This window comes from Coffea eugenioides, chromosome 4, assembly GCF_003713205.1.
Source record: "Coffea eugenioides isolate CCC68of chromosome 4, Ceug_1.0, whole genome shotgun sequence".
NCBI classification, from domain to species: domain Eukaryota; kingdom Viridiplantae; phylum Streptophyta; class Magnoliopsida; order Gentianales; family Rubiaceae; genus Coffea; species Coffea eugenioides.
In genome coordinates, this window is record NC_040038.1 from 11,827,630 (window position 1) to 11,844,546 (window position 16,917).

Sequence of the window (16,917 nt, forward strand, 5' to 3'; positions counted from 1 at the left end):
CTAATCTAAGAGAGCTTTGCTTCTCAATAAAAGAGTAAGAACCAGAAATGGAGGAGAGGCTCTTATATTTCAAGTGCAGTTGCAAAGCCAGATTAATATCTGCATCTGTCTTTCTACACATTTTTATAAAGCAGAAGTGACTAATGCAAAGACCGTATATCTTGTCGGTAGGTAAGGAATCAATGACTTTACAAGAAATCTATATTCAGTTTGTACGTAAAAGATGATTCCAAGCATATGTTCTTGAACTCTGCTTTTCAAGCACTGGGCAGGGGATTTCACGATAACAAGTTACCTTTAGCATATTTTCAACAGAACATAACCAAGTTACCTCTATAGAGGGGAGGAAAAACGATGGTGTAAGATTGCTATCTCAATCTTCAACTTGATTTTCCATCATTTACCTCTGCCTTTTACTCATAAAACTTGCCAATAAATTTACAAGATATCTATATTCGGTTTGTACGTAAAGGATGATTCCAAGTCTCCAACCTCACTCTCCTGCTTAGTGAATCGAATATTTGCCAATGGTTCATTGTCGTTTTAACTGATCTTAGAAGAGACCCGCGATTCCATAATCCCATTTTTTCATTCCTGTTTTGTCCTTCATCTTCTTAAACAAGAACAACTACTCCAGTCAAAAGAAAGCAGGTTTTGATTTAAATGGATTTACATTAATCAAGTTGTGAGATGTGGGAAATTCTCAAAAAACAGAAAAAGGAAGGGCAGATTGCTTGTTTTAGGAGAGTGCCATATAAAAAATTATTTGGTACGCAAAAGGCTACAATCAACTTTATGCCATGTTTCCAGGTCCAAACAGCAGTAGCTTATACAGTTTCTTTAGTGAGTGTTTGGATACCAAAATTATTTCAAATAATCTTTCGCTTGCATCACAAACATATTTCTCAACCTACCTTTTTATATTCCCAATCACATTTTTATCTTACATACATCACATCACAAAAAGTGCTACAGTAATTATTCCAAATAATATTTCAAATAATACACTATCCAAACAAATTTGGTACCTTCTCTTTTAAGAATCGTAAAGCAGCCCAGAATTCAATTCTCTCTTAACCTAGAGCGTCAGCTTCTTTAATACCATGTATAAAATTCGTTTCTTTGTCTTTCTGTTAAACTTTCAGCTTTCTCCTAATGGTTTATGAAGATAAGAATCTTCAACAGAACATGACCAAGTTATCTTTATAGTGGAAAAGAGAACATGAGCAGAGAATTCCTTCCTCAACATTTAAGTCAAGTTTTCATCATTTACCTCTGCTTTTCCTTTTGTGGGTCAGAGTGGAAGCCTGGCCTCATCAACACTCCACATTATTGGTGATGAAATCTATTGCATTGTCACTAATCACAATGCCTTGAAAAATTTCATAGAATTCCTTTGCAGTACATTGACATAAGGGTTGCAAGATAATTAACGATAGCACTGAATTTTAATGTACCTGTTAACTATATTAGTCTTGATAGTTAATCTGTCATGCAGAACCAGCTCATGTGAATTGCTGTGTCAAAAAAGGTAATGAATAGATAAACAAGTATTATTACCCTTTACAAATAATAAACTGAGTGGAGTAAAGGGTAAAGCTAATGTACCAGTTACGAACATTTCAGAAATTCATTCGCCAAAGTTAAAACCATAGAGATATTAAAGGAGCCACTTGAACTTTCTCTAATCTTCACCTATAACAATCAAATCAATTTGCAAGATACCGCTTGCAGACTAAGAATCGATTCAGAATATAACCATCTCATTGAGTAAAAAACTCAAAAACAGGGCTGCCTGTTTATGATTTCCAGCATTAGCAGCGCCTGAATAAACTAAAGTTATACATGTCAAAAAACTATAAAAATGGTGCCGCTCGAAATTAGACTGAAAATAATAATAACAATAATAATCTGCAGAACACAATGTTGTTATTTCGAACCATAAGTACGCCCATATTGGGATGGAGATATTCATTTTTTGAAATGTAAGGGATGAAAAAATTATTTTATAAAATGTGAGGACGAAAAAATTTGTTTTATAAAATGTGGAGGACTATAGATCAGATTATGTAAAATATAATTTGACAAATTTATCCTTAAAAAATGATCACGCGCCTTGCACGTGATGGATTTCCACGTGATGGATTCCGGTCAAAAAATGATCGAAAATCTAGTTAGGGACTAAATTTGATCGATGTGGGTATGTAAGAGACATAAAATTACACTTTTAAAAGTGAAGGACGAAAAAAGTCATTTTACAAAGTGTGAGTGGCGTTTTGGACGATTCTCCCTAAAATCTATTCCACTTTAAGTAAAACTTATCCTGTTTTAGTCCCTAACCTAAAGCATAAACTGTTCTTTACTTCTTCTATATTTTGATCGTTAAAGTGTAATGGATTTTATACTTAATTGGGATGGACTTTATACTTTAGAGACTAAAGTGAGATGAATTTTTCTTAAGTGATTAAAGAATTCCACTTTGAAATTTTGGAACCAAAGTGTAAATCAAGTTATAAGGGGGCAATCTCTCAGAGAACAAAAAACATATTGAATGATTTGCATTTTGATCACCTATTGTTTAAAATTATTTAAACAATACCCCAATTAATAAGTTGTTATACTTTAACCACAGAACTTTATATACTTGGGTTTCGAGTTTTAAATCTTATTCATTTAACAAATAATTGTACGCTAAAAAGTTGACATATCTAACTCTTGAATTGAATGTTTTGAAACCAAGCCCAACCCGTGCAATTCAACTAGAAAACTAGTCGCTCGAGCCCTTTTCTGGTCAAGAGCTAAAAAACACCTCTTTCTTTATTAAGCCCAAAAATATCTGGCTGTCGGCTTATGGATCCTTCGGCCCAGAATGGGTTTGCAATATTACTTCAAGGATTTTTTATTTGGTCCACCACGCGCAAATTGGGCCTTTTACCTGTTTGCCCCGTTTTTTTTCCCCTTAGCATGGCAAGTGCAGTGGAGAATTGTTTTTTTTTTTTTCTTAAATGGTTTTGTTGTCCTTCCTTTTATGATTTATCATTGTGCATGTTATCCTATTATCTTATTATATTTTTGTGATCCTTTCAGTCGAACTGTCTATTTGTTTTCATTTTCATACTTGTCCCTTCAATTCTTCTATGTTTTACACATAAATAAAAATAAATTTATAATATTGATTGGTGTAATATATATTATAAATTTATAAACATTTTTAATCGATTTTTATTTTGTTACCTAAATAATTGTATTGTATATCTCTAATAAGAAGTCACCACTTAAGAAATCCCGTCTTCTTAAAGACTAAAATTTGGAAGTCTTCTTGAATAAGTTCTTCATTATGATTAACTTAATTATTTTTGTGAATTTTTCATTAATAAAAATTTAAAATTTTAGGATCATAATCCTTTAAAGATAAATTTAAAATGAAAATCAATAAAAAAAATTAATTCTAACAGTAAGAGAAACCATAGAATGCATCTCTGCAAGTGCAGTCTCGAAGAACGCTATATTGGGAACATCTTAACAAAAAAAGCTCAATGCTCAAGTTTTCAACTGTTCATACAGTGAAGATCTTGAAGAACACAAAGCAATCTGATACTGACAATGTAAGCAGTCGATAAAATAACCAAAAAGGTACATTAAAATTTTTTTTTTCACTCAACCAATCAATCGCGTGTGCATGAACATACGCAGCAATTTTTCTTTTGACATATTTTAAATCATACATATTTAAAAGTTTAATAGTTTTAGAAATTGATTTATTATTTGATACCTATATTATATTTGATATCACAATTGGTTTAGAGTTGAGTCATGTTTTGATATTATGATAAGAATAGAATTCATGGTTATGCTTTTTCTATTTAAGGACTTGGAGTCCCACTTGTAAGTTGAAAAAATTTGATTGTGAATGGAATAGTAGTTGTTAATTCCTCCGGTGCCTTCTCGGTTGGCTTTGTAATTAATCAGCCAATAACTTTACTCTTATTCTTTTGTTTCAAGTTTTTGTGACTAATCAAACTCCATAGCTTGATTGATATCGCGAGTTTATTTCTTAGTTTATCGATTGTTCATCATCTAATATTTTAACATGATATATTTACTTGCGCGGGATTTTTTGCGCTAACATTTTCGAACTTGAGTGTAAAATTTCAACCGCCCAAAGTCAGTGCCTTCCACGGTCATGTTGCGGACATGGCCGAGCTAGCATGAATCTATTCCTTGAAGCCCATTGATTGCCTTTGGCATGGCTGCTACCCCCAGCCTCTCAAGACTTTCCCGGACTTCAACTCTTCACGAAGCATTTCTAAAACGCGGCAGTAGCTGATGCGTAAGCACCTGAGTTCTGGCATTGCGCCATTCCCAACATCTATCTGTACCAGATGAAGCAGGTCAGTGAGCTCAAGAAACTTCAAATTCTTAAATCCGTTTCATAAATTACTAATTATTCTCCTACATAAGCATCATCCAATATGAGAATAGAAAGATGTTCCATCTTCTCCAGTATTGGCAAGGGATTTTCTGCAAGTCTTGTACCACAAAACCGCGAATGAGAGAGTTTAGGGGGAAAACTATTAGGCTAGGTAGCTCATGTAACCGCACTGATAACTTAAGCTTTGTAACATTACTCAGATTTGAAAGTCCAATAAAAAATGGATTTTCCCGTCTTTCATGGCATAACAAACTCCACAGATACATCGAACTTTCAATTGAATCAAAAAGTTCATTACTTCTTGACCTTCCATCTATCCACATTCCACACAGAAAATTTCCTCATACCAGTTAGCAACATTAATTTGCTATCAATCTATCAAGATGCACATTGCATAGAGTTCAGAGACTCTTCAATGTTTCAAACTTTAGTGGTACACCTCGACTGGTGTCATGGACATAAAACTTACTGCAAACTTTTTAAACTTCCATAACACATTGGTACCTCCACTACCGAATGTCAAGAGTTACAGATTTTGCAAGCAACCTATAAAGCAATTTGAAGCCTTTTGATTTCTGTCCCTCTTAAACCAAGATACCTTAGAAGATTGACTTCACCAATTTCTTCAGGTAAATACGGGATATTCATATCCTCCAAATCAAGCACTAATTAATTTTAAACTTGCAAAACTTAAATTAATTTCCTGTTCAAATTTATTTTTGGCTCCCATTTTCGTTGTCCGACACTTTTGAGCAAGTACATGGACAGCTAATCTTTCCTAATGTCATCTTGAGACACCTGCAAAAGGATCCAAGGGATAAAAAATGGCCCTCAAAGCAGGTTTCATATCCACCCTTGTTTCTAGGGGTTGAGAGGTGTTTTTGGCATTTAAAAGCAAAAGAAAGGCTGAAAAAAAGATCAAGAGGGAGTAGAGAGGCGGCAAAGCAAGAAAGAAAAAGAGAAAAATTGAGAGAAATAAAGAAAATGAAAGTGCAAAAAAATTTTGAGGAAAAACATGAGCTAGGGCTGATTTTTTGGCTCAATTGGTGATCCAAATCTTATCTCAGTTTTACTCCTTTGATGTGTTTTTTATATCTGTGCCATCTACGTTTATCAGGGAATAATTTTTATTCAGAAAATATTTGAAAAAAAAATGCTTGCATGTCTCTCAAATCTGGGCCGAAAGTCATCGTATCATCAGTCTTGAAGTGGGTTCCTGGAAGTTTTGCAGCTTCACTTTACCGCTCTTAGGTTCATCTTCCTTCGAAGTTTATGCTAGGAAATTGGCTTAATTTCTTTTAGGTAGAATTCTTATTTTGTATGGAAGTAACTAGTGTCCTAATTAATTTTAGTTACTTGAAGTAGTTGCCAAGAAATATTCTATTTAGTTTAGAATTAGAAGTTATTTCCTATTCTGTACAAGTCTAGGAAATAGAATTGGTTTCCTATTATTATTTGATATTTTGGCCAAATAATATTCTTTATAAATAAGTGGGTTAGCATACTATAAAAAGGCATCATGTAGTCTTATAAATGAGGTGAGAAAGGGTTCTTAGAAGATGAGAGATGGTATACAAGGGTTAGGTTTGGGTTCAAGTTGTATTCTTGTATAGGGTTTTCCTCTCATAATAAAGAATGGGTTTTTCTCCATGGACGTAGGCTCAATGGTGGAGTCGAACCACGTTAAATATTGTGTATCGTCTATCTTTCATATTTGTGGCTTGTTTATCATTAAATTATTGTGCACTTGATATCTTAATAGTTGTTTATTCCGCGCCTGAATCCTAATAAGTGGTATCAGAGTTTTAGGTTGTGAGACTGGGCAATAGAGCAAATTTTGTGGTTGGATCTTGATTAACTATTGAGATCAAGTGAATAGGTAGTTGTAAATAATTGAACAATTTAATGAGTAATATCCTTGTTTTTAATGGCTTGGTAAAAAGCATTAATGGTGAAAGATGGAAAGTCAAAACGCATGGAGAAGCTTGACAGTGAATCTAAGCAGGTGATTCAAGGGTCAAGGAAAAGGTGGAGTCCAATGTTGATTTTGGCCGTGAATCATTGGAGACTTTCTCACACCTCCAACGGTTGATATTTCACCCTGGTGATTTTAGATTTCGGTTATGTTTTTTGGATGGTGTGGCACGTGTCCCAAAGAAACAAGGAGATCTAATTTCCATATGCCAGAAGACTCTGACAATTACGAGATTTTCGTTTTAGGCGGAGTTTTGGAAACCACACATGGCAAGACAATCATGAGAATAGGAAGAAGTATGATGATTTTACCACTTGGTTGCCTCAATGACTATGGTTAGATCTCATAGAAAGGGATCCCAAATTACGAGTGGTTGTGAGAAGAAATCCTGCAAAGGGAGATGGTGAATTGAGACACTTTCTGACGATTCAGGAGGTTGGACTCCGAATAACAACACATGTTCATTTGTCAATTGAATCAATTTAGTGTCAGGATTATATTGATTCGGCTGTGTAATTCAATACCATATTATTTGGTAGTTGAAGGCAAATGGTTGCTAAAAGAAATTTTAGCCAAAGTGGAGATTTGTTAGGAAATTGGCTTAATTTATTTTAGGTAGAATTCTTGTTTTGTATAGAAGTAACTATTTTCCTAATTGGTTTTAGTTATTTGAAGTAATGCCAAGGAATATTCTATTTAGTTTAGGATTAGAAGTTATTTCCTATTCTGTACAAGTCTAGGAAATAGAATTGGTTTTCTATTATTATTTGGTATTTTGGTCAAATAATATTCTCTATAAATAGGTGGGGTGACATACTACAAAGAGACACACAAGGAGCACACAAAAAGGCATCATATAGCCTTATACATGGGGTGAGAGAAGGTTCTTGGGAGATGAGAGATGGTATATAAGGGTTGGGTTTGGGTTCAAATTATATTCTTGTATAGGGTTTTCCTCTCATAATAAAGAATGAGTTTCTCTCCGTGAATGTAGGTTCAATGATAGAGTCGATTACCTACTTTAAATTATTATGTGTCGTCTATCTTTTATTGTTTGTGGCTTGTTTATCATTAAATTATTGTGTACTTGATATCTCAACAGTTGTTTATTCCGCGCCTGCCTCTTTCTTTTTAATTTTCACTCTTATCCTCTTTTCTTTTGTCACTCCCTTTTTAATCAAACCTCTTTATTTTTAATTTATTGATATTTTCTTCCATCTCCTAACCCAAATTATTTAATGCCACAACCACTCACTTTTATCTTAGTTTCTTATCAAATTTACATTTCTATTTTCGATTTTCTTGACTTCCTTCGAACTCCAAATTTTCTTTTTTAAATTGCAATCTCTAAATCCCAAAACGTAAATTAAAATTTAAGTTCATAATATCTAAATTCTCAGAGACATGAATTTTGTATAATTTCAAAATATTGTGATATTTTGGGGTTGGATTTAGATATAATTGAAATTGAGATGAAATTTATTTGTTTTAACTTATAATTTAAAAAATTTATTTTTAAAAATCCAAGTTATTAAAAAATAGTAAACTTTTCATCATATAAAATATTAAATTAGTCCATTACATGTCTTATTTTGTACATATATATATTTATATAAATTATTTTTTAAAAAATTCATTGAACCGAGGTTGAACCGGTCCGACCGGTTGAACCTCGACCCTTTCACTTCACCGGTTCAATTAACGGTCCGGTTTTTAAAACATTGCTGTACTGTTGCTTGCCTTTTCATCCTTTGATATTGTTCTTCCTGTTGTGCATCATCTAGCTCAGGTCCTTGCTTTGATTTTGATTAAAGATATGATATTTATGTAATAAGGTCGGATGTTGATGATAGGATTATGTGATATCATTGTCTTGGTTTGAAAGTTCGAGGCTTTTTTGGATTTTGGTTCTCTCTATTTTGACATGAAGACGCAGAAAAGTTGCAGAAGAAAGGAAGCATGCGAAGCTTGCATGAAATATCTTAAGAAATTTACACTTTTGCCCCCAAATTTCTAACTAATTTCACTATGGCCCAAAATCTGAATATTTGAACCAATTTGCCCTTTTATGTTTTAATCCTCCTTTTATATTTTCAGTGAGTTGTTGGGTAGATTAATTCTGGATTTTATGATATAATTAGGTTTTAATAATTTTTAGTTATTTTATTATCTTGTTGGGTTTTAATAAAAAAATTTAGATGAGAATTGGATCAGGTTTAACTTAATTGGGTTTTGATGATGGGTTTGTTTATTTTTGATTGGGTTTTGGTTATTTGTTTTATGGGTTTTTACCTCTTCAAAGAATCAATCTTGTGCGTCGCAATTAATGCGATTGACACCAATTAAACTTCGAAAAGATATTCTGAACCCTCGATATTCTCCTAGGTTTAGGTTTTACATCCATGTAAAAACATCCTAATATGATAAGTCTATAAGTTAGATTAGGAAAACTTTTCGACTAAATCTCGCAACTAGTCTTAGATAGGTCGAAAGGTTGTTTTGGATTTTATCCTTATCTTCTCTTTCTTCAACCATGACTTTCGAACCTTTTCTTTTGTTTCCAAAGACCTGGAGTCATTTAAAAAGAGTTTTATCTATTTTTTATTTAAAATTCAATTTTAGGTGACTTGGTACACCTAAACTCGATACCAAGTAACGACTCCTATTTTTCCTAAAAAATCATTTTTAGACTTTTATTTTGGGCCAAAATCATCACATTTTTTTTAAGTCCCATTTTGGGCCCTTTTTCTTTTGTTTATTCTATAAAATAAAGAATTCATTTTTCAAATCAAAAAATTCATTTGTCTAATACCTACATACATTAGATTTGTTTTATTATTTTTCAAAAAAATGGGGCGTGACAATCTTAAGGACTGGATTAATTGTTGGTTAAACATATTTTGACTCAGAATTGAGTCCAATTTTGTTGATAAGACATTTCATTTGTAGCTGATAGATTTTAAATTTGAGTAATTAAAGGGATAATTTGGGGACAACTATTGATCCTCTTTGGACTGGGGGGAATAAAAAACATATTTTGACTAAACATACTGGAATAGAGAACACTTGACCCAAAAAAAAAAGATAAACTATCTAAATGTCTACCGGCATGAAAAAAAACCGCATATACAAGTCACACACCAACAGGTGGATTTTTTTTTTTTGTTGGTCTTCTTATGTATTTTCAGAATTTAGTACCATTGGAATATATCCACAGGTGTATATTTGATTGTTTAGAATTTTCTCTTCTTCAATCTACTGGTTTAAATTAAGTCCTTTAGTGCCATGTACATGCAATTGTACTCTGAAGGTGCATGTCTGAACCAAGTTCCAAACCGCTCTGGATCGAGTAGATGTTTTTCCTTCCTCCATGTTATCCAATGACCTTACAATGAGATCTGAGCAAGAGGGACGCTCTTGTCTTGCAAATAACAAAATCTGCACGTTTTCAGGTCAAGTCGATGGAAGTTTGACATTCTTTTTTAGGATATGAACTGATTTTTTGTGCTGATCAGCTGCCATGCAAGCTATACTGGCTCATGATTTGAATTAGCCTGCCAATCCTTTTGGACTTTGTGATGGCATTACTTACCATTAGACTGGTTGTGTGCTGAATTAGCGTGGTTGCGTATTGGCGTTTCTCACGTTAAGAGATGAAGAAATATAAATTAAAATGCTTTAGCCCTGTTTTTTATGGCGTTGTTCATTACATGTTGCTATCTTTTAGGGCATTACCTTCAAGGATTTATACTCTAAATCTGTTTTTTTTTCACTTCTTTCTACTGCTTTATATGGTTCTGTTTTTTACTTCTTTCTACCCTGTTAACATTTGGAAGAAAAGATAATGGAAAAAATGGTTAAAAGAACAATGCTAAGCAGATTGCTTGTGGTGTATGCAAGCATAAATTTTGAATTGCAAAAGGTTAGAAGAAAACCATTAAAAGTAAAGGGTTTTGATGTCATTTTCATCTTTAGAGTGTGGTATAGGATGTGAGGCTGTGGATTTAGCCCCTCCCTAAATTAAAAGGTAAACATCAAAGAATTAAATTTTTTTTTTCTTATCACACTATAAAAAATAGTCATCACAGCTTGTCAGGGGAGCTAAGACAAGTCACTGAAAATCAAAATATTTCTAATGGTAAATCTTAAAACTTTTTTTTACCATTGAAAATCAATTCAACAAGTAAGAAAATCCACATTTTTGTTTTCAATACATTTCTAATGGTTTTCAAGATGCTCCACAATGGTGATATAAAATGGCTACCATTTATGGTTTTCCGTTGAACTTATGAGAATAAAGGGTAAGTTTTAAAACCATAAATATTTTTTTATTATGGTGCTTAAAATACAACAGGATTATTTGTAATTTTCCTAAACTGTGAAAAAAATTTTTTGTTATAATTTTCTCTTAAGGCAATGGATAACTTTTTTTTTTTTCCTGTTGACATTCATTAATTTTCTGGGTGTTCGTCTGAATTATACAACAAGGAGCCCCAAAAATTATGAGGACCTATTTTCGAGTCCGGCAGAGACAATGTTAGTATTAATAGCTTAGCTTAGTATTACTAATTCTTTACTGATACTTTGAAATAATTAATTTGTGAGGCTTACAATTCTTAATTTTTTGATGCCTCTTAAATTTGAAGCTATCAACTTCTCTTCCCCATTCAAGAGTTTGACGAGCCAATCAAGTAGGCCATCATTTAATAAATTTGCTAACTTATTTTATTCATGACTTCAGATGTTATTGCACGCACTAATTTAAAGGTAGAAATATATTTATTATTTATGTTTTAGTCAACACCATTTGAATTTCTAGACTAAGGCCCTTCAGTTAAAGATATTATAAACTGGATAAATTGTTGTTTAAACAAATTTTAATTAAGAATGAAGCGCAGTCTAGTTGGTAAAACGTTTCACCCATAACCAATAGGTCACAGGTTAAAGTAATCAAGGAGATAAATAGGGAACAACTATTGATTTTGTTTAAATTGGAGTGTAAAAAAGGGAAAAAAAACGCATTTTGACTAAAAACACTAGAAAAGAGAACATTTGACCAAAAAAAAAAAAAAGAGGATAAACTATCTAAAAGTCTACTGGCACAAAAAACAAAATATGCACGTAGAAGTCACACACCAACACGTGGTTTTTTTTTTAATATATTTTCTGAATTTAGGGGCATATTTGATTGTTTAGAAATTTCTCGTCTTTCAATAGATAAGTTGTTATTTCGTTGATACTACATATTATATGAATACTCATCTAATTAGCAACACAAAATCTAATTTTGTCTAGTTTATCAACTCTACAAAAGTACAAACTGATTCTTGACCATTGACTAGAGAATTTTGGAACCGTACAAAATCACTAGGAAAAAAGAAGTCCAGATCGATGAACCATCTCTCACACCAAAATGTTGAACACCACATAGGAACCCTCAACAGATAATATGGATGGTTATTGCGTTGTTTGTAGCAGAAATTCTTTTAGTTATGTGAGGATGAATCTGTTTCACTGATTCCGTTTCCCAAAGGAATAAACAAGAAATATTCTGCAACAAAAGCAGCAATTGATTGCATGCCCAAAGATTTCATATAAACAGATACTAATCAATCTATGCATATACAACAACCTTTTTTCTTTGGGATGGTAAAACAGAAAAGGATCTGTATAAAACATAGTTGAGGTACTAGATTTTTGAAAATATAAAATTAATTATGGAGAATGCATAAATGTAAGAAAAGGTAATAATTATTAATATATGTATATACAAGTCCAATGAAATATAAATGTGTTAATGAATACTCGTTAAAAAAATTGAACAGACAAATAGCAATCAAGGTACTTAGTTCACTTTCATTAATAACACCCGAGTTTAATTTATCTGGGCATCTACGACATTTTTAAAAAAAAATAATTTATTTTTTATTTGTATTTTAAACACATTTTTTGATTATTTTTATTTTTTATAATTACTTTTTTATTTCACATGCGTTACAACTACTTTTATTAGTCACACTTTACCCCCTTCAAACATAAATATATGCAATTTACCCCATATGAAAACTAGTCAAAAAGTTAAAAGCACAATAAAAGTGAGTGCAATTACATCATTGTCTTTAGGAACGAGGCAATCTCACAAAATGACTTGGACTCGGAGGAACCTCAACCTACAGAAGATTGTGGAGGAAGCAAGAGGTTCATACAAGAGCTAAAGCCATCCCCGCAAGAAAGTTGCCAGAAGGAAGTGCTGCGCTACATTGGACAGGTGGAGCCTCCAACAGGTTGGAAGAAACTAATGACGTCGACGGGGCTGCGGCTGGGAATCCAAGGCTGCTGGGCAGGAGGATTCTCAGCAAACATTGGATTCAGCTACCAACACTGAAACAGAGCTGTGGGCATTAATTTACGGGATGGAATTTGCATGGAAGACAGGGGAAAGAAACTAACAGTTGAATCAGACTCAAAAGTGAGCATACAACTGTTAAAGGAAGCCTCCACTAACACAAGAAAAAAAAAATTGGTGTATAAGAATTATTATATATGCCTTTCGTAATAAAAAGACTGCACTTGTGCCCGTATTCAGAAATCTTCCCTTCACTAACATTTATTATCCCAAATAACTTCGTTGAACAGCTTGTTATTTGCTTTTCGCATGTTTAAATTTGTTTTCTTTCTTTTACTTCTTGTGTGTAGTGAGTAGATATAGGAAGCAATCAATCCTCAATTTCAGATGGACCAACACTTTATATGGGATGAACAGAGGCTTTTGTTTCTTTACTCCCTTTTTCTGTTCGGACAGAATGGGAAAAATTATGATCAATCAAGAGTTTAAAAGTTTCCAAATCCCAAGAGTTTACTATCAGGAAATGTAAATTGATAGAGACACAAATCCTTTAAGACATAGGTGCAAATGTCAGTTACCCAAACTTAAAAACAAATGGAGTACTTAAAAAAGCTTGTCAGTTGGTTTGAATTATATGGCGAAATAAAGATTAAAATAATGACAAACTAAGGATGTTGAATCAGGAAGATTCCTTTTATTTATATATTTTGATAAAAACTGGAACTAATTTTATTAATCACTGCACTGAAATTTAGACAATGGTACAATATGAGGCGAAGCAGGGGCGCTCAGTAGAGAGAATAATAAATAAATGAGAGTATAAAGGTAAAAGTACACAGATTTGTGCAGGAGATTATTTGAAATAATTACTGTAATATTTTTTATGATGTGATATATGCAAGATAAATGTTGTCAAATCATGGCTCAAAAAAAATATATTTTGAGGATATACAAATACCATTCTATATTTTGAGAATATATTTATCAAAATATATCCATTCTATGCGCGAAATACAAATACCAACTTCTTTCCTTCTGCGAGTCAAAATGTTCTGAGGTTAGGGACACTGGATACCAGGTCCGCATCAAGCCTACTGATGAAATCTTTCGGCATGTCCACAAGCTCAAGCGCATCAAGACTAGATATGTGCTTCAGCTCTTCCGGCAACTTCCGTAATCTGCTGCAGCTCCTGATTCTCAGGCACCGGAGCTGTGGCAATGCACCTTTCTCCACCTTTATTTCATCCAAAGCAAGTAGGCGGCTGAGCTCAAGGAATTTCAATTGCTGAAACCCGTCCCTAGAAATGACCACATGCTGTGGTCCAAAATATGTAGCTTTCATTTTTAGGAACGACAGCTGTCCCAACTTCTCCAGTACTGGCATTGGGTCATCCATGAGATACGTGGATCTCAAAGACAAGCGAGAGAGATTTGGAGGGAAATCAGGAGGCAGCATTCTCAAATCCAGCCCGACTAGCTTAAGCTCTGTTACATGATGGAGCCTAGAAAATCCAGCTAGAGATTGTGGCCAATGCATGTCTAAATTACAACGAAGATGTAGCGTCTTTAGGTTTCCAACCTCAGATAAATGCATGCAGAGTTTGTCTATCTCTGACTTGTCATCCACTACAATCCCCAGTTTCTGAAGACTTGTCAAAGTTATCATGTTATTGTGCATAACGTCCTCAAAGCGTATGCCTGACAGAGTCTGGAGATTCCTCAATCCTTCAATCTTAAGAGGCACATCACATACCATCCAATACGCATATAGATGCCGTAAACTTTCAAGCTTCCAAATGAAATTTGAAACTTTCACTCGTAATCGATATTCAGAGTTCCGAATGTCAAGAGTTTGTAGGTATTGCAAGCAACCGACGGAATGAGGGAGCCTTCTAATGTATGTGCCTCTTAAATTGAGGTACCTTAGAAGCCTGACTTCACGAATTCCTTTTGGCAAATTAAAGTACATATTAACATTCTCAAGGTCTAGTATCCTCAGCTTTCTGAAACTTTTGAAGATAAGACTAATGTTTTTCCTGTGATAGCGGACATTGAAAAAAAGCAGAGACCGGAGAGGAGGGGTCGAAGACCCAAAATAATTTTTATCCAGACGGAGGCTATGAACAGCAAGGTACCTGGATTTGGCTGATATTTCATCATCTCTGGTGTCATGGATCTGAAAAAAACTTTCATCATCTGCCTTTCTGATTGCAAGCTCTCGCAGCAAATCATGGACTCTGCAGCTTTTAATCCTCTCATCAACAGCCATTTCCGCCACTTGGACCATATTCCTGCTACAAAGTTGTTCTACATCATATGCTGCAGTTTCCTCCAAATTTTTTGCATCTCTTTTCTGGATTATTCCCTCTGCAACCCACATTTGGATCAACTTGCGCACAGAAATCACGTGGTCTTCTGGAAACAAACCCAAATACGAAAAGCAAAATTTCAGTTTGGGAGAAAGGTCTGCATAACTTAATTCCAGAATTGCTAATACCCCACTCTGGCTCCTTGACAGGTATGTGCTGAAGTTGTTGAGAACTTTCTCCCATTCACTCTTCAACTTTTTCTTTGCCACTAGCAGCCCACCTATAACCGTGATGGCCAGCAGCAGACCATTACATCTTCTTGTAATCTCTCTGCCTACTTCTTCCAAATCCGGAGGACACCCAGCATTAGCTCCATGGCCTAAGGCCATTTTGAGAAACAACTGCCAGCTGTCTTCCTGCCCCAAAGTTTTCAACTCACACGGGTGGCTAAGAGCATCTGCGTGTTGGGCAACCTCCAGATTGCGACTTGTAAGTAGCAGTCTACTTGATGCATTAACATCAGGAAAGGCCCCAGCAAGACAATCCCACGCTTCTTCCTTCCATACATCATCAAGCACCACAAGATAACGCTTGTCTTGTAGATCTTGACGGAGCCTTTCTTCCAAGTCCTGCTCCTGCATCTTTTCCAACATGTCAAGTAGCTCATTAGTTATCGGATTTAATTGCTTTATGATTGTCCTCAGCGTCTCTTTGTGATTGTAGCTTGAAGAGACGCAGACCCAAGCACGGCAATCGAATCTTGTCCTGACATCAGCATGGTTATAAACTTTTTTGGCTAGAGTTGTCTTACCAGCACCTCCCATGCCGACGATTGAAACCAGACGGCGGTTTTTGTCCTCTTTCAAAAGTTCTGCCACCAGGGATTTTGTTTTCTCCTCGAAGCCCACTATATCCTTGTCCTCAACCGATCGCCGGATCCGTTGAAGCTCTTCTCCATGTGTACTCGTCCCCTCTCCAAGATTTTTTATACCAAACTTTTCGCGGCTAGCGGCTATGTCATCGAGCCTTGTCTGTAAGGACTCAATCTCTTTACCGATCTTGTTAAGGCTCACATTCCGCCAGGGATAATATGCCAATCTAGTCACAAATCCCTTATCTTTTATACTTTCAACTTTGCTGGCAAAGATCTCAATGACATCCTCCGCATCGTAGGCCGCAGCTCTGACTAAAGAAACCCAGTTGCGGATCCTCGCATCTTCATCTTGCCTCTGTTCTGCATCCTTCAGGAAACACCGCATCCAGACCAGATCAACTTTGAGTTTCTCAACTTGTCGTTCAACATCTTTCAGAAAAACAGAGTTTTTATTCAGCAGATCAACAATTCTCCCAATGACAAGAGAGATAACAGGGTCAGCCATCTTGGTTAAGCCGGAAGCGAGCTTTGCTTTCAACAAGCTGTTGTTGTTTTAACTGATCTCAGAAGAGAGGCTGGATTCTTCTCGTGGTTCATTTTCTCTTCCAGTTTTATCCTTAATTCTTCATTGACTTGTGCAAGAGCAATTGTTTTAGTCAAAAACAAAGCAGTTCGATTCACATGGTGGAATGGGAGGCGGAATTGTTTTGATACGCGGATTTGACTTCAACGCGGTATTCGAAATTAACTAATTAGGATTTAATTAGGTAATAGAATTCGTTAATTAGGAGTTAGAAAAAAAACAACCAATACGAAATTACAATAAATAACCCAGACCACAACGCATGAATGGCCTTAGAAATCTAAAATTAACTGTTGACTAATGTTGTAGCTCATAATTATAATTGCTACTCTGCGACTAAATACATTTTATTAACTTCTCTTCCTTATTATGCAAGCGTTCCTTGATAAATTAACTAC

At 34.5% G+C, this 16,917-nt stretch overlaps 1 protein-coding gene across 1 annotated transcript; it reads right to left on the reverse strand.

The window, feature by feature from the left end:
* Positions 1-4,253: 4,253 nt before the first annotated feature.
* LOC113769032 (disease resistance protein RPP8-like) lies at positions 4,254-16,615 on the reverse strand. Its single transcript, XM_027313519.1, has 2 exons — positions 13,829-16,615; positions 4,254-4,373 (listed from the first exon to the last, which is right to left on the reverse strand). The coding sequence occupies exons 1-2, from the start codon at positions 16,439-16,441 to the stop codon at positions 4,254-4,256; spliced, it is 2,733 nt and encodes a 910-aa protein (XP_027169320.1). The 5' UTR covers positions 16,442-16,615.
* Between the last annotated feature and the right edge of the window lie 302 nt (positions 16,616-16,917).